Source organism: Diceros bicornis, chromosome 11 (genome assembly GCF_020826845.1).
Source record: "Diceros bicornis minor isolate mBicDic1 chromosome 11, mDicBic1.mat.cur, whole genome shotgun sequence".
Lineage (NCBI taxonomy): Eukaryota > Metazoa > Chordata > Mammalia > Perissodactyla > Rhinocerotidae > Diceros > Diceros bicornis.
In genome coordinates this window covers 40625351-40643767 of record NC_080750.1, presented here as the reverse complement: position 1 = coordinate 40643767, position 18417 = coordinate 40625351, and the positions used below count along the sequence as shown (strand labels likewise).

General features: G+C 33.0%; 1 protein-coding gene across 6 annotated transcripts in view; it reads left to right on the top strand.

Annotated features, from left to right (window-relative positions):
* Positions 1–18417, top strand: part of FBXW7 (F-box and WD repeat domain containing 7) — a 232263-nt gene that overhangs the window by 185357 nt on the left and 28489 nt on the right. For 4 of the 6 annotated variants that reach the window (XM_058550195.1, XM_058550194.1, XM_058550193.1 and 1 more), the window contains one exon: positions 17151–17233. In XM_058550195.1, the coding sequence (XP_058406178.1) occupies positions 17151–17233 (83 nt within the window). Of the gene's footprint in view, positions 1–2665; positions 2831–14400; positions 14747–17150; positions 17234–18417 lie in introns of those variants that run through there. The other 2 variants (XM_058550196.1, XM_058550199.1) reach the window with 2 other exon arrangements.

Genomic DNA, 18417 nt, shown 5'->3' with positions numbered 1-18417 from the left:
CGTGTTTCTTGATACATCCTGTCTCAATGGGAGATGGTGATAAAAAGCAACTAAAGCAAAATAAAGCTAGGCAATTATATGTAAAATATGCAGTATTCCATTTAATTTTAATGGAAATGAAACTCAGCCTGTTATTCTGTTCATAGAGATTAAAATATGTATTGCCAAAGGTTTTTTTTTAGCGAATGTTAGTTATAATGCTTTTGGTAATTCTCAAAAACTTGCATGCTTCAGATTTCTTGTCAGTAAAACGGAGATACAAAAATGCTATCTGTTAGATTAATACCTATGAATAAATAGAATACTTGAAGTGAGATCTGTGGGAAATAGTGTACATTCAGTGTTGTTAAAATGATATTCCCTTTAACAGTAAGGGTTTATATTCTGTTGGGCATTTTTAAAGGTACAGGAAGTTCTAAACCCTTTAATAACAAAGATTAATAACAAATATTAAACATATTATCTTTGTTTAATAACAAAGATAATTGCATATCAAACTGTATTTCAATTTAATTTATACTTGAATTATATAAATGATAAATACCTATAAAATTTTATTTTCCCTGAGGGAAAAATATATAAATATATAAAATATTATAAATAACACTATATATAATATAATACTATATAAATAATAAATATATAAATGTATTATTTCATCTATATCACCTTTCCTTATTCTGAAAATTGAGTTTTTCAAATTATGCTGAAAATTAGTATTTTTCAGTTATTATTTCTGTAGTTGTGACATTGTTGATTAGAGTGTATCTTACATTGTTAATTACCTCATATAGATATTATTTATTGATACCCTGATATGTGCAGGAACTATGTGAGGAGCTGAGGTAACACAAGAATCAAAGTAGAAATGGTCGCTGCTTTCATGGAACTTAGAATCTAATGGGAAAGATAGACAAATAATTAATGTGCCCACACTGTGACGACATGTTGGGTTCAAGCGCTATAATTAACACTTTAGGATGAAGAGGAGGTGGCTCTGTGGAGGAAATTGGAGATGACCTCTACACAGACCTATACACCATGTTTTCATCTCCAGCCCAGAGCTTTCCTTTGAGCTCCGGAGCGTGATATCCTCACCTCAATTTTCAAAGACACCTCAAACCAAATATGACCATAAATGGAACTTGTGATCCTCCCTACCGTAGAAAAGAAAAATAAACAAACACTGACTCATATCCAGTATCCTCTATCATATTCTGTCCAGTTGCATAAGTAGGAAATTTTGGTAGCTCCCTCTCCTTTACTACCCATGACCAATCGGTCACCAAATCCTATCAGTTTTATGTCCCAAATATCTCTTAGCTGTTCACTTCTGTCCATCTCTATTGCACCTAGCTAGTTTAAGCCAGCATTATCTCTTGCCTGATCTAGTGGAATAACTTCCTTACAGTCTCTCCACATCCACTCTCACTTCCATTCTGTTTCTAACATTACATTCAGAATGATTTTTCAAGAGGTATACCCCTTGACTAACATCCAGTGTTAGCTTTTCATTACTCTTATGGTAAAGAACAAAATCCTTTATGAGGTCTTACATAATCTGGCTGTTGCCTACTTCTCTAGCCTCATCTTGTACCTGCCATACTACCTTTATTCTGTGCACTACAGCCACAGGAGTGCCCCTCCTCCACCACAACACAGCTTAGTCATTCGTTTAGAGAAGACAAGCCTTCTCTGAAGCCCCAGACTAGGTCAAAACTTTAACATTATGCACGTTTCTATGACCCTGTAGCATTTACCAGTTTCAGGATTGCTTTGTTTTAATTGTTTCATTATCTTTCTCCCCTACTACATTGTAAACTCCAGCCATGAAACTGAGACCATACTTAATTTAGTTTATGTGTAATCGGCACGCAAATAAATGTCGTTGAATGAATCGAATGAATCGGTGTCTGTGGGAGATTAAAATAACCATATAAACCTACGTTTGTTGTAATTATGTATCCTAAGTAGAATAAAGATAATTAGAGACAGTTGAAACAATAAAGTGTAGAATAGAATCACAGAGATATGCATGTATCAACACTGATGTTTACTGCTAGGAAGTGATAACCACATGTGGATCAAATTGACATTTATTAAAGATAGATTGGCTCTTAGGAAAAGATCGTATGTGAAGAAATTAAGAAACAGGGTCAAAATCATAACCACAGATTGAAGAGCATGTTTTGTATGTACTCAAATGAAAAAGTACTGTGTGTGTGTGTGTATGTGTGTGTACACACATATGCATACATACATACACTACTTGGTTAACAAGTCAGGTATTTTTAGACTGGCTACTAAACTAAAAAATTCAAAATCAAGTAAAAGTCATAATTCCCTGTTAAGTGTATTTGGGTTGGAGTAATCAATAAAGAGCATTTGAAGGAATTTCTAACTTTCGCCAGTTTCCTGTGGCATTCAGATCGTTTTGGTAAGGGTGCAAGACTAGCAGCCCCTTCAAAAGGACCTTCCAATGCAGATACTCTGGTGTATTCTTTTTTCAGCTCTTTTTTGTTATTTCATGTTTTAGGGAAATAAAACATAGGACATGAAGAAGTAAGGATAGGATATAAAAGTTTTTAGGGGGTTTGGGAAAAGGAAACAAAACCCATGTATTGTTGTGAGTACCTTTCATCAGACTTGCTTCCATTTTGCCTAGATGACGGCCTAGCCTTAACATAATGTCCAAGATGATGGGAGCAATTCTTCACCAAGGAAGAAGCATTTGCAGTGGTGTATTAACTCTTTGTCAAGCTGCTCTTGGTAAATTCCCAAAAATAAAGTGCATCAGAGTACACAATTAGCTGCCTAGTTTGTCTTTTCTTTCTCTGTAATTGCCGTGACTCTAACATAGATTTCATCCATATGTCACACGTTTGCATTTTCAAATAGCTCTGGAAACATCCTAGAGACTTCTTAACTACCAATGCTTCTTGCTATGTATATAGAAAACCCTATTCATTTTCTATAAACTGGAGACCAAGATCTGCCTGAGTTCAAATCCCAGCTACCTTACTTAGTAGTTGTATGTCCTTGAGGAAGTTAAACTCTCTGTGCCTGTTTCCTCATCTGTAAAATGGGATAATAATAGTACCTATTTTGTAGGATTGTTATACAGTTTCAATGAGTTAATGTAAGTAAAGCACCTGGACAAGTGCATGGCATATAGTAAGTTCTCTTTCCTGTGTACTTCATTTTCTTAAGAGAACATCTTTTAAAAGAGAGTTGCTTATTCAAACTTGAATAGTTTACAGTATCTGTAATAGTGGGCACTGAAGGAGCTCTCAAGTGAGATTAAAATGTAGTGTTTATTTTTCCTTTATTCTTTTGGTTTAAAATATTGCCATGTGCATTTCCTGAAAATATTTCTCTCTTCTTCTTTCTAGCTCTATGCATTGTCATATAAATTGAGCAGTTTCATTTATCAATTATATTGCTTTGTCATTTTTTGATTGACTTGTCTGTCCTGCCCCCTGAGTTGGGAGTTCTTCCAGGATAGAGACTATATCTTGCTCAACTTGGCGTCTTTTTTGCTTAGTGTCTGGCTTTCAGTAACCCTGGCTAACTATTTCTTGAATGGTAGATCTAGATCTATAAAAATAAAATGTTTGAATCAGTGTTTAGTTTTTTTCCACCCTTTTGTTTCAGTGTTTAGAAAATAGAAAACTATTATATGACTCAGAGGATTCATTTAGATGAGACTGATAATATTATGATGGAATTTGGGGTTATAGACGCACGATAAATTTTTCTCACAGTAATTTCCTTTTCTTACGCTATGTATATATAAATACAGTGAATTTCACTAAGTTCAAGTCTTTGAAATAAATAAATTTGTGGGGAATAGATTACATCTTGGTCTGACAAAATCAGTTTATTACAGTTGTTTGATAAAAGCTAGTTGAGTAACAGTATCTTAGAAAATACCATTTAATTTTAATATTTGCTGTTTACGTTGTGATCATGATGATTAACAGGTCTTCACTTAACATCTCTTGAAAAATGTTCTAAGTTCTTAATATGCTATTTTGTCTCTTGATAGAATAACTTTAAAGGAAAGGCTTAAAATGAAGAGGGTAGTGTGTGGGGGTGTGTGTGTGTGTATGTGTATGTCTTTATCCCAAGGACTGACGAAATATTACAATTTTAAGAGTATTCTAAAGTTCAACATCTTTTTGCTAGCTTTGACTTTATGTTCTTTGGTAGATTTAAGCTAATCCTCATAGGATTTTTTTTTCATGTTGTAGAAGTTTGAACATGCGTTGACTCAATAAAAAAAATTTTTCAATTTAGCTTTTAAAAGTATTCTCAAATCACCATATAGCAGTTCTCAACAAACCGGCTGGATGCACAGAGCAGTTCTGAAGTTGTAGTGCATGTTTCTTTAGTAGTCATCATGCCGTCATTACATACCATGCCTTCACACAATTGGTGGGAAACTCGTAATATCTATCCTACAGAAAGGACTTTTTAGAGTCGTGTATCAAGTGCAACAAACTTTCAAAGTTAATTTTTAAACATTTGGAGGCCTCAAATATTTATAGATAAATTTTTTTGATTATGTGCTAAAATATTAAAGAACCTTTTAATAAAGAAAATAAACTTATAAATAATATATTTCTATTTATAATAGTTTTCCAAGATATCATAGTGCTTCTAACCATCAATCTTATGGTTCACTGCAAGTAAAAGACTACTGTAGATCACATACCTTTTCAAATTAGTTATTTTGAAAATATTTCCATGACAGGCAAAATTATGTCCAACCCTACTCAAGACCCATCTATTTCCAGCAGTATTTCTTTGTACTCAGATTTTATTTACTGAATCTTCAGTCTTTTGGAATCTCCTGAAAAGGTAGAGGATTATGTAAGCATTATGCTAGTCATATAATTGTTGATTCTTTCAAAGCAAAGAATGCAGTTTGTTAAATTATATATACAATAATTGCTTTAAAATGTAAACTGATGTTTCTAAAATGAATATTCAGAATCCTCCTTTTTAAATGTAGTGGCGGCATGATTACTAGGTTCTTCCCTACTCACTTGACAGCTACATCAAACACTTGAACACTTAAAGAGCAGGCAGGCTACTCTAAAATAAGTAAAGAATTGATTAAAGATCACTATGATGTACACTTTCTAGAGCAAGAACCTAATGTGAATTATGTTTCTTACTGGCCTAGCACTAATATGGAATAGGTACTTAATAAATGTTTTTGAATAAGTGAAGTAAGTTCAAGTCCACAGACTTTGATTTATAACTGGAGTTTTAAAAGATGGGTTTAAGTTATCCCTTCTCATTTTGAATTCTTCTGGAAAATTTGCAAGATGCTTGAGATGAGAAAAGACGTTGTATTTTAAAAGTGCAATAAGTTTTAATCTGGACATTATGAATCTGCTAGTCAAATATTTATAATTGGACATAATTATCAAAATCAGTAAGCCAACTAATAGAAGATTACAGAGTTGAGAATAACATGTGTATTTTTAGATTAAGCAGATCCTGGATGACTACATGCTAGTGAAGGTATACCTAAGGGTGGTACCTGTGGCTGTATTAAACTTTAGTTGAAGGCTTTTTCCAATCTTGAGATTCTGTGGTTATGTTCTGGATTCCTTTATGATCACAGAGGAACAGTTTAAAAAAATGTACCAAGGATAAAATACTTTCACCTCCAATAACTAAGAGTAACCATGTCTTTCACCATTGTAGACGTTTGCTAAAATAAGGCTGGCAGATACATTGACAGTCTATAGAGATCTGAGCCTAATATCTCTCTTTCTCGAAAAGAATAAATTATCAAATGGAAAGATAAAATCAGAACATAGAAAGTGGAAGAGCAAGGAAATAGAGAAATGATATGATAGATGCCCCTTCATATAGAATTGAGTCACTAGATATGAAGGGTTTAGAATAGTGGTTGGCACATGGTACGGACTGGTTAAGTATTGCATGCTATTCCAATCCTCTTCCTTTTCCAAGTTGAGGACTCTTTTGGGATAGGTGCTGAGTTTGAGTTAGTGTGAGGTGACAAGTAATGAGAGAAATGGAAGAGTAATTGCTACATGAAAGAGTTGAAAAGAGTTCAAATACAGGTATGTATTTTTTTTTCTGTATCTCCAGTTTCAGCAAGTGAGAATTCCTTTGTGAGTAGTCTTAAATTTTATATACATTTTTGAAAATATAAAAAATAATATAGACAAAGATATATACAGAAGTTGTTTTGTGCTAAATTACTCCCATTCTAGAAATCTTCTAATGTCTTCACATTGCACTTCGAATTAAATCCAAACTCGTGGCAATGACCTCCATGATTCTATATGGTCTGGCCCTGGTTACCTCTCTGACTTCATCTTGTACCAGTTAGTTCTCCCAACCCACACTGGCCTTATTCTTGCTAATCGCAGGGTCTACTCTATCATTTTGACTTAAAAATTGTTTTCTGGGTGATGCCGTTCAAAAGTAGCCACACTTCTCTACTACCCTAGCTACTTACTCCTTTCATAGCACCCTCTTTTTTTTCTGTCTTAGAACTTAGCATTATGTGAAATTATCTTCTTCATTTATTAATTTATTATGTCTCTTCTCTCCCCCAGAATATAAACTATAAGAGAGTAGAGAGCTCATCTGCATTGTGTGCCACCTTATACTTATTGCCTAGAACAGTTGTTAGCACATAGTAGGTGCTCAAAAGGTTATGCAAGTAATATTTGTTTATTGATGAGTAAGAAAAAAAGAGGGAAAATCTCTTATTAAGCCACTTAGATGACCACTGTGAACATTTTTATATATTTATGTAGGCTTTCTCTATGCATAACACACATAAATACATGCAAACCCCCTTAAATATATACATATATATTTTCAAAAGACGATACTTTATATCATGTGTTTGAATCTCACATACCTTCTACTTTACAGTAGCTCTTCCCTTAGTTCTGTACATGAACGGTTTCTATGACTTCAAAATCCTCTATAGTGAAGTCTGTTACTTAGAAGGAGCCTTCGAGTCTGGGGACTTGATGGGCAGAGGCAAGGGGAGAAAGGGCTGGGAGTGGAACAAGCAGAGGTTCTTTCGGCCACATGTTGGTGAGAATCAATGAATCATGTACCCACCTACTGCCCTGAATTACATTTTTCATTGTCTTTTCATCAAGTTTTAGGGGAATATAAGATTTGAATGAATGTTTAAGAAATCTCTTCTTTCTGCACCAATTCCCCTCCCTGGCCCCCCATATTCAAGAGTACAAGCTGCTTGTATGTATGATTTCTGGTATGAGTGCCTATTGAAACAGAAGGACCCCTTATTAGTCAGTGTTTGTAACTAAAATAAAGTCTTCACACCCACACAGTAAAGTTCTCCTTGTACAGAAAGACACGTATTAGCTCTAAAATGGAAGAATGAGTCATGGCAGGAAGTACTTTTGAAGAAACCATTACTTAGTAAGTTAAAGAATATTTTAACTGTGGTATTAAATATTTGAATTAGGAGATATAATGCTAAGTAGGTTATCCCTTAATGAACCTTACAAGACCAGTGTCTACTGGAAGTCTTATAGATGTTGTTAATCCTTCAAGTTAATGATAGTGGTATTTCCACATGTAACTTAGGTCCACACATGATAATTTTCTTCTTTTTCCTCAACATCTACCAAATTTCTTACAAACTTAGAAGCAAAACCATATCTTATGAAATCTTCTCAGACTATTTAAATGATTTCTCCCTTTTCTGACCTACACTACCCAATTTGGCACTTGATATCTAGTCAGATATTCTTCTCTATTAGTTTCTTGTCTTGCCAGTTGGATTTTAAGTATCTTGGGGCAGGAGGGTCATTGTAATGTTTCTATTTGTCCTCAGTAGCATTTAGCAGATATTGGGATATAGTAGGTGATTATTTCTTAATTGATTGATTTCATTTAACCTGAATCTTTCTTTCAGTTTCTGTCACCTCTTTCCCAATCCCCATGTCTTTGCCTCAGATTTCCCACATGTAGCAGAAGCATAGTTATATGGACCTAGATAATCATTCCATGAACTGAATAATCAAGATTTAGTTGTAGTTTCTATATTTAATTGCTGTCTGCAAAATATAACATTTTCCCTTCTTTAGCAATGTCCGACTTTTTAAGCTCAACTTGAGCCATCACATATCTAATGGAAATCATTATAAGTTAAAAGTAGTGAACTTGGGACCAGAGTCTAAGGTTCTAATATAGCTGTATAACCCTGCGCAAGACACTTAATTCTCTACTCACCTTTTTTCACCTGTTAATAACAGTTATTATTTTATAGGGTATTTATAGGGTATCTGTTATGTGCTGCACATCTACTATGTCCTCACAATGGCTCGGTGGGTTGGGTAGGTAAGGTAGATTCTATTACTGTTTCATTTTTACAAATAAGGAAAACTGGAGCTCATAAAGTTCAAATAACCCCTACTGAGGTTACACTCTAATAATGGCAAACCATATTAAAACTCAGGTTTCTCCGATTCCAAACAAAGAAAAGGGAATTAGATGACTTCTAAGATCCCTGCTAGTTCTAAACTCTATGGCTTCCTGCTATTAATGTTTTTTTGTTGACTCAGTGGGTATAACTTCTTTACTTCTTAGCCTTCAGGTCTTCTGTCACAACTTTTTGGCCATGACTAATAACTAATTTAAGGAATTATTCCAGAGTTGTAAACAGTCCTTGAAAGATTATTTTAATACTAAAATACAAGATTGAAATATACCACACCTATAGAAAATTTTTCTCAAGTCGCGTAAATGTATTTGAATATCACAAACAGCAGCAATAAATTTAGAATTGGGTAAAGAAAGTAGAAGAATGAATAGGAGTCTAGGCCTTACATTGAGGGAAAATTGATTTCATTCTTTCTCCATGTTAATTAAATTCTTTCCTGGGTCATATTTCCTGTTTTATTTTTCTTGAAATCAACCTTGTTTTTTATAGTTTCCCATGATATTTTCCTTACTTTTCTGAAAGGATTACTATAAAAAATTTATAATAAAATTTTGAGAGGAAACTTATAAAAAAATTTTGAGAGGATATGAATTCAAGCTACTTACTGGTAGTGTATTTTGAATTTGAAGCATAAAATGTAAAGATTAATTGCTTTCTAGATAAGTCAGGGTAAACTCAGAGTAACTTACTAACTTTGTCAAATTATTGCAAGTGTTGCCTGTCTGTAAAGAAGTATTGTAAGGAATGTTTTGATACTGTATTAAGTCTCAAAAGGCTCTGTAACAATATAAATTTTAGAAGAGCAAACAAACAAAACTCCCATCTTCCTTGTTTTCTTCTGTGGCTGTGATAAATAGAACTCTTAACGTGCATTATTGTGTCAAACTCCGCATGTATATATATTTATATATTGGTAGATACATATATTTGTGCATATGTTTATCAGATCACTAATTTGGCCCAATCTAAAGGGATGAAAAAACTTTTACTGCTTAAATCAATGTTGCAGTTTATTTCTGTCAAATCCTCAGGGGCTGCATTTTTATAGAGAGAGTCATAAATACGTTTAACTTCAAAGAAAAGAAAAATTTATAAAAGTACCAATCCTACAGTTATAGTTATCTTAAAAATTTTTTTAAACCAGTCTGAGCTATGGTATTTTGTTTTGATTTACTGAGGTTAGGATTTTGTATATTATTATAAGCATTCCCTCCCCCCAACAAGTTTATTTTAAACAAAGTTAAGTTACATATAATATTTAGTGTTTGGGATTTTTTTCTAATATAGTAATATTTCAATATTTGTTTACTTGGATGGTAATTTCAAAGTAAATGTGGCTCACCTTGTTTCATTTTACGTATTCTCAAAAAATTTTTAGGACTAATTTCAGTGTGAGTTCTAAGAGTCAGATGTGTGTATATGTTACCCTATTCTCTGTCTTAAATTGACCATAAATTCAATAGAGGAAGAAAAAAAGTTTTTTTAATTATATACTATCCTATGTCTGACACATAGTAGGGTGCTAAATAAATGCTTAATGAATGAATAAATGTGGGAAATAGCTTATTGATCAATACTGCCACCTACTTGCATTAGGGAACATGTAGATGCTGGGCATACATACTGTTTTAATTGATAATACCTGTGATAGGACAGTTTATTAATTTGTCAATTTCAGTTGTGAACCTTTTAATAAGAACTCACATTCCAGAAAATTAATGACAGTGGGTTAGTGAGATTTCAAAAAGTTTGTTTCAGCCTCAACATGCTTGGCATTCCTTTCTTTGATGTTGAAATTTTAGACTGTCTCTAATCTAAATTCTGTGCTCAGGGCAAGACAGCTAACTGTGGTAGGTGCTTTTCCTGGTGTAATACCAGAGTAAAGAATGTTGTTATGATAATAATAAAGAAAATCACTAACGTAAGAATATAATCATATTCTCCTACTATTATAAAATGGAAGTAAGCTTTTAAATGTTAGCAAGGTAATGAAAAGAACCAATACTATTCATAGTATCATCAACTAATTGTAATACAGTAGATAGACTTTTTAGTACTAAGGATAACATATGCTTTAGAAAATGATGCAGTGTATGCTACTGTTTGCTTGTATGGCCAATTATTCAAAAATATTAATTATTATGTATCATTTTTCTGCTATGTCTTAGAGTAAGATGTGAACCTTCAAGGAGTAGATAGGGGAGAAAGATGTATAAAAATAATGACAATGACGTATGGTAAGTGCAATAATAGAAAAATATATTTAAAATGGAAATAATTCTGAGAGTCAAGGTGAGGACAAGTACTCTATTAATTACTCCTTCTGTTGACACCATGTATAAAGATATATACTTCTCCAAAGATAGATGATTCAGTGAAGAACATTTTACTGTTTATATTTTTCTCACTATTTGTATGTAGATTCGTTTTTGTTTTTGCCCATAACTACAACTTGCCCTTCTGAAAACAGTCATCCCAACCAATTGCTTGAGAAGAGCCATTTCTCTTGTACTAGCTCACAGATTAATCATTCTACTGCTATTATTCCCAGTGACTTAGACATCTGGGGCAGTACATCTTCATATCTTTGTGCTTTTTTTCAAGTTACTGCCCTCATCCATTCTTCTCATACACCTAGCTCAATAGAGTTGTGACGAGATGAGCGTTGGGCCTGAGTTAGCAGATAGGCTATATTCCAGGACCTCATTGTTAGTTACCCTGCTTGCTAATAGATTTTCAGTAAGGCTTGTAGGTTGCGAGTCAGCACAAGAAATAATTTTTTATAGAATGGGAAATTTATTGCTTAACTGAAATTACAGGAAGTTTTATTGTAGTCAAAATATATTTAATAATTGAGATATTCTAAAAATTTGGATGACAAATACAAGTATTTTCTTTTTTTTTTTTTAAAGATTTTATTTATTTATTTTTCCCCCAAAGCCCCAGCAGATAGTTGTCTGTCATAGCTGCACACCCTTCTAGTTGCCGTATGTGGGACGCGGCCTCAGCATGGCCAGAGGAGCGGTGCGTCGGTGCGCACCCGGGATCCGAACCCGGGCCGCCGGCAGCACAGCGCACGCACTTAACCGCCAAGCCATGGGGCCGGCCCCCAAATACAAGTATTTTCTTAGCTATAATGATTGACTAGCTAGCCTTTTCAGTGAACTTACTACTTAACATTCTAGCGTAAAGTATAAAATGCTTTTGTTTTGTAAACTTATTTAACGTAGATTATGGACTGATCTCAGTTTTAAAATGTTTCTATCTACCACAGGATAAAACAGCTAGATATTGATACATACACGAAGGCTTTTTAAGTCATTCTACTAGAAATCTTAAATCTCTGAATAAAGTTTTAAACATCTGCATTTTAGCCAAGACTCCCAGAAATAGGAATGTGAGAGCGATTTCATTTGGTTTGTTCATATATAGATTCTGATGAAAGTAATATAGTAGATCACAATTTTCATTAGTAGTACTTAAGAGAATATTGAAAATCAGTTATTTTATTCTATTAATTTGAAATCTAGTTAGAGACTTGGTTGACTAGCTTTGCTTGACAGATTCTTTCTTCACAGTTCAAATTAACATTGTAAATAAGATATTAGGGAGAATTGTTTAAATACTTGGGAACATGAAGTCTTCATGAGTATTTATAAACATATACATTCTTACTTAAAGGATAAACAAACCAATAAAAATCATTACCAAGTGGGAACCATGGTAGATGGGGGATGTGAGGTGGTGGAAAGTGTTCTCAATGTATACTTTTTGTATATCATTTTGATTTTTGAACCATGTAAATATTTTGCCTATTCAAAAATAAAACATGAGAATATATACCTACATATAAACATACATTTGTGGGGATCAGGTTTTCCTGTTACTTCATAGCCGTACATAGGAGCCATGTAACCACAAGAACATTCCTTTGAATATACAAAATTAGGATATTTGCTTCTTTAAATATGGTAGGTTTTGAGATGATGTCCCTGGTTTATTAAAGTTGGTCTGTGTCCTCAACTGAATAGACTTAATTTGAAAAGGTTAGTTCAACTAGAGATAGGACATGATTTCAGTTGAAGTCAAGGTATTTACTATTATATGACTGGTAGGTAGTCCATTTGTCCTCTGACAAGCTAGTTACCACTGATAACTTTTAGAGGAAATTTCAGATGTTAGTTTTAAAATTAATTTCTTCAGATAGCCGAGAATGGAGTATGGGAGAGGGGATCCATTTTTTTTTTTTTTTTTTTGAGTGCTGAGTGCTCTGAAGCCTCCAATAAAAGGACTTATGGGTCCGTTCCTAACAGTTGGATTCTTTTTGCTAAGAGTAAGAGATTTGTTTTTAAAAGGAACTTTCAAGTAAGCTAATTGTTTGTTTAGAAAACTAACTTCTGCTGGGTACATGTGCATATTGTTTCTGAGGGTAAGAATTAATTTAAGAGCCAGGTAGGAGATTTTTTAAAAAGATAATAGACTATAGAATATGATTTCCAGGAGAAGATCCAAGATGTACATCTTCATAAAATTTTAGATTATCTTATTTCATTTATATTTTAAAGTAAAAGACATTACACTGACTTAATTATATTAAGTCAGTATAATTAAGACTTAATTATATTAAGTCTTAGTTATAAAGGTAAACATATTTATTTTTAAAATTATGATACTAATTTATGCAGTATTTAAAATCGTTTTCCTAACAAATGTCATTTACTGCCGTAGCAGAGAGTATTAGAATATATTAAGTCTAAATAGTGTTTCTTTTTTTCTGAAGAAACTTTCTGTTAAGTACTTAAATAACTATAGGCACACAGTTTACTTGCAATAAAGAAATGTTAATAGGGAGGGTAGGAGTTAATTAACTAGACCCTTAATAATGGGCCTTTCTAGTCCAAGGAATCTCATAATTGCCACTGAAGCTAGTTGTGTAGCAAGTTGCAAGATGAAATATGTAGACTTGTATAGTAGTCATTCTGAGAAAAAGGTTGCCTTCAGGCTAACTTTGGTACCTTTATTATTATGTAAAATGCCTTATTAATGATGAGCAATACACATTGTCAATATAATTTTGGAAGTAGAAGTCCAGTGCCTCCTGTTTATTCAAGATTAAATTAACAAATAAGGGTAAGACTCTCCAATGAGCACAGTTTTTGCTCCCTTTGGAAAAATAGAACCTTTTGGCCAAAACTTTATATACCTAGTACTAGTTTGTTAATCTTAAAAAGATATTCTCATGATTACTAAGGATGGATGAAGTGTGTGATAATTTTCTTAAAAACTATGTTTTAAACGAATGGGATGGAAAAGCATAGGGAATATTTTCACTAAATCTTTATATAAGAAATATACAGGTTGAAGTATAACTTATTACATAATTTCTGCAAATGCTATATGCTCCAAACTGGTTTACTTTATTGTAAATCCCCCTGAAGAATATTTAATTTCTTCCTTTGGGATTGCCCATTTTGTACCATCCAAGCTACTTGAAAAATCTGATCAGTGTGTGCCAGGACTGCAATAGGGTAACAGTTAGTGAAAATAGGCTGCTTTGCTTCTGTTGGGAGGACCGTATGAAAATATATTCCATTTTCAAAATGTTTCTGAAAGGACTTATTTGTGGAAATGATGCTTACCATTTATAACTCTTTAAAAATGCAGGTTTTACAAAATGCGAAAATAATCTCCTGAAAGTTTGAGAGGGGAGAGGGGGTTGTTGTGTGGGGGCGGTCTTATTTGCTGCCCATATCCTCCCTCTGTTCAGTGCGTTGTGTGCTTACGGGTTCCCTGGAGCGGATCACCATATAATTGATGTGCAGTCTGCATTGCTGAATCCTGGACTGCACCATTCTGTGTTCAAGGGAAGATGTAATCTGATCCCTCTGCTGCTGAGGGAGGAATCTGTTCAGTCAAGGCTTTGACAGGGCATAGTCTCCTCCAATAATCTTCTCGATTCTCTCTCATTATTCCCTCGAGTTCTCCTCAGTCAAGCTGCATGTATGTATGTGTGTCCCGAGAAGCGGTTTGATACTGAGCTGCATTTGCCTTTACTGTGGAGTTTTGTTGCCGGTTCTGCTCCCTAATCTTCCTTTTCTGACGTGCCTGAGCATGTCCACATTAGAATCTGTGACATACCTACCTGAAAAAGGTTTATATTGTCAGAGACTGCCAAGCAGCCGGACACACGGGGGCACAGAATCACTGAAGGGGAAAAATACAGAAAATATGGGTTTCTACGGCACACTGAAAATGATTTTTTACAAAGTAAGTAATCTGTTTTCTTCCTGTGTTGTATGATTGTGTGTGTGTGCCTGCCTGAGAAGGAAAATCTGTATCATCAGAGATGGCTGCAGTATCCTCTAATTTTGGTGGGTGGCTGGATGTCTGGTATTCTGTTTTATATCATGAATGTAAGCAAATAATGGAAAGACAATGTGAACTGTAAAAGCTTTAAATTTAAAATAAAATGTGTATTTTAATCTTAGAATTTTTCACTAAAAATATATTCAGACTTGAGAAATGTGTCTCCGTCAAATGCTGACCTGGAAATACTCTACCCTTAGTTGGCTTTTAGTGAACCGTTTGCCTTTAATTTTTCTATACCTTATATATATCCTTTTTTTTTCTTTAGTTGACTCTTTTAAAGTATAGAATCTCTAGAATATTTGGGATTTACATTTAAGGAGATCATATTTACTTTCTGCACCCCTTAAAAAATTGCAGAATTAATTTTTGGTCCTAAAGTCAGTATTTTCAGTAAACAACATAATATTTAAGACTTCTATAGTCATTCAGAAAGTACTTTGTATTGTAAAATATTTTAAAGATAAAAATTCTTTCTCAATGGTTCCCTTGATATGTACTTCAGGCGTTTTTATTCATTGAAGGATTTCTAAGATGGAAATAAAGTTTGCTTTTAGTAGCAAATGACATTTGCATCAATGTATTTACAAGATATGCAGGGAAGTTCTGAAAGCCAGTATTATAAACTTAATTAGAATGACTATCAAAGTTTCTCATAATAATTTTGAAAATAAGAATCTGTGGAAGTTATTTTTAAAAAACTAGATTTTTAAGGTAATCTGTACTGATTGACCTTCCTGATAGTTACATTTACGTTTATGTATATATGTATGTCTATAATTTATATACATGCCAGCACGTGGCTACCTATGTATTAAAGTTTTTATATTTATTTTTGCTTTTTATTAAAATTATTTGAAGAAAGAAAATAATGGTCTTTGGGAGGAATCACTTTAAAACAATGTAAGGAGTACGGAAACTTCTAAAGGGTAAAATAAGACCAATTCCATTTCTTTCCAGTAGGTATTCATGAACTAAGGTATAAATTGTGGATGAGCTCGTCCTCCCCTCACCTCTAGCCCCTAATTGTAGGATCATCCCTGTATTTTGGAAGACTTTCTTCATGATGATAAAAACATAGTCTATATTATCCAGAGTATGATTCAAACAGATTTTGAGTCTTGTTGGTTCTCTTTAGTATTTATAGTGTAGCATGCTGTGTTATGATATTCCCATGTGAGGCAATAGGTAAGAAAATAAGGCTGCTGCAAAGCAAGGATTTTCGCCTTATTATAAAAATGAGGATAGCTGTCTGTCACACTGGGATTTTTCCCCGTGATTTTCAGTAATACAGTAATTAATTAGCAGACACAAATCTGAGAGGGGTTGTTGAAATAGGAAAAGTTGAATCTTATCAGATCTTATTTTCTAGTTTATATGTATAGTTAGATGGCCTCAGTTAACCAATAGTGAAACATAAAAAATAAATATTTTAATATTGATGTTGACAAAATGCAATTCTGAATGTATTTAACGTATTGCACATATATAGCATAATGAAATAGTTTAAAACTATGGATGTTGGATATACCTTCCAAAGATGCATAACTCATTCTGTTTTAAATCTTTTTGTAGTTGTTGCTTTTCAAGTTAGGATATTTTGTCCTGAGTGAGTATCTGTCAGTAAAGCTAAAGTCTGTGTAAATATCAGTTGATGGCTTTTTTTCCACCTTTATTATACCATCTCCAGATTTCTCTCTTATTACAGATTTACTTTTTTACTGTCCTCATTGCCCATATTTGTTGCTTTATGCCTTATCATAATTACTTTTTTTATTTACCTTGTTCCCGCTACTCTTTTATATGTGTTTTAAATTCAGTTACTGTTACTGCCATTCTGATTTTGAAATTTTGAATTTTGTTATTTTATCTTTCTTAAAATATGTTTTTAAAGGAAAATGAAGATCAGTTAAGGAAGGCATGTTGAATATCGTTCTTTCTGTGTGGATTAACATGACATTTTCCAGTATGTTGGTTCTTAAACTGGAAAACTTGAAAAGTATATTACTCTCAAGGAATAAATATGATGGATATCAATTTTTAAATCACCATGCACTGTTCTTCTGGACAAAATATTAGGGGTAAAAATTCACCTTTCCAGTCTTGTAAAGAGTAAAACAAAGTAGAACTAATAGAAGAAACTATGAAACATATATTTTCTATATTAATTAACTATGCCTAATTAACACTCTAGGCATAAGAAAATTTAAGAACTTTTTCAATATTACCAATGCTAACATTAAGATTTGATAGGTGGACAGGTGATTTTTTTTTTTAAACATATCTTATTTGTTTTACCTTATAGATGAAAAGAAAATTGGACCATGGTTCTGAGGTCCGCTCTTTTTCTTTGGGAAAGAAACCATGCAAAGTCTCAGAATATACAAGGTAATATGAAGTGTAATCATTGATTCCCTCTGATTCTCATGTTTCTTTAAAGAGTTGATGATTCTAAAAGCATTTCTTTCAGTTTATTCTCAGAGAATTATAATGTCTCTAGTACTGTTGACTGTTGAACACATTTTGAGATCACTGAAAATTGGGAAATACATCATTTTAAATAAGAAGAAAGACTACCACTGTAGCTTTATCTTTTGTTACTAATACTTTAAAGTAAGACACAAGCAGAAGTTCTCCTATCAACAAAATTTTTAAATCACAATTTTTAAGGAATTCTAAAAAGTAAATCCTAAAATATGCACAGGAGCAAATGTATCTTGTTACTATAGCAACAGCTGTTCTCGAGTAGATATTTATATATGCAAAATTGAAGATACATTTATTAGCAGTGAAATAAATCTTACAATTACTAACTAAATCTTATTTTATGACATTACTGTGTTAGAAATCCTCTTTTATTTGCTTGGTAGGTCTTATGTTTTTAACACATACATTTCTGCACCAGTAGAATAGTTTCCATAACAACTAAATACAAGTGTAGTCTTGTTTCCCGCACCATTCCATCATTTTTGGATTTTGCATCAGTATAAAACTTTTCCCACTCTCACGCTAATTAGGCTAACTTAAGCATAATATCTATTACCCAGCCAATTAAAAATGGCTTTGGACGTCGTTTGGAATGTGGGGTTTTAAAATTTAAATGACAAAAATATCTTAAGAGCTTTTCTTGTCTTTTTTGCATAATTGTCACTTCGAATAACTGATTGAAAGTTAGCTATAGAAACCATAAGAACTTCGTGATGGTGACATTTCTTTTTTCCGTACATATTTTGATTTAGAGTTATTTTTATTCTATAAGATGCAGTAAAATTAGCATTGCTCAGACCTAAGTTTTTGTGATTGACCATTAAGAGATTGCATCTCTTTTTTTCAGGGAAACAGCTTATATTTTTATTTCATTCAGTTGTGGAAAATATTCTTGCAAATGTTCTTTTATGAAATTTAGAAACATAATAATTAGAATAGTTTTATATACAAAGAATGCAGAGATGATACGGAAGAGAAAAATAAAGCTATCTTTTAGTTATTCAGGAAATGCTTTTTGTGTGATTTTTTCCCATGTTAACTGTCCCTCTCCCTGTTACTTTAACCCTTTGCCTTTTGACAGTTTC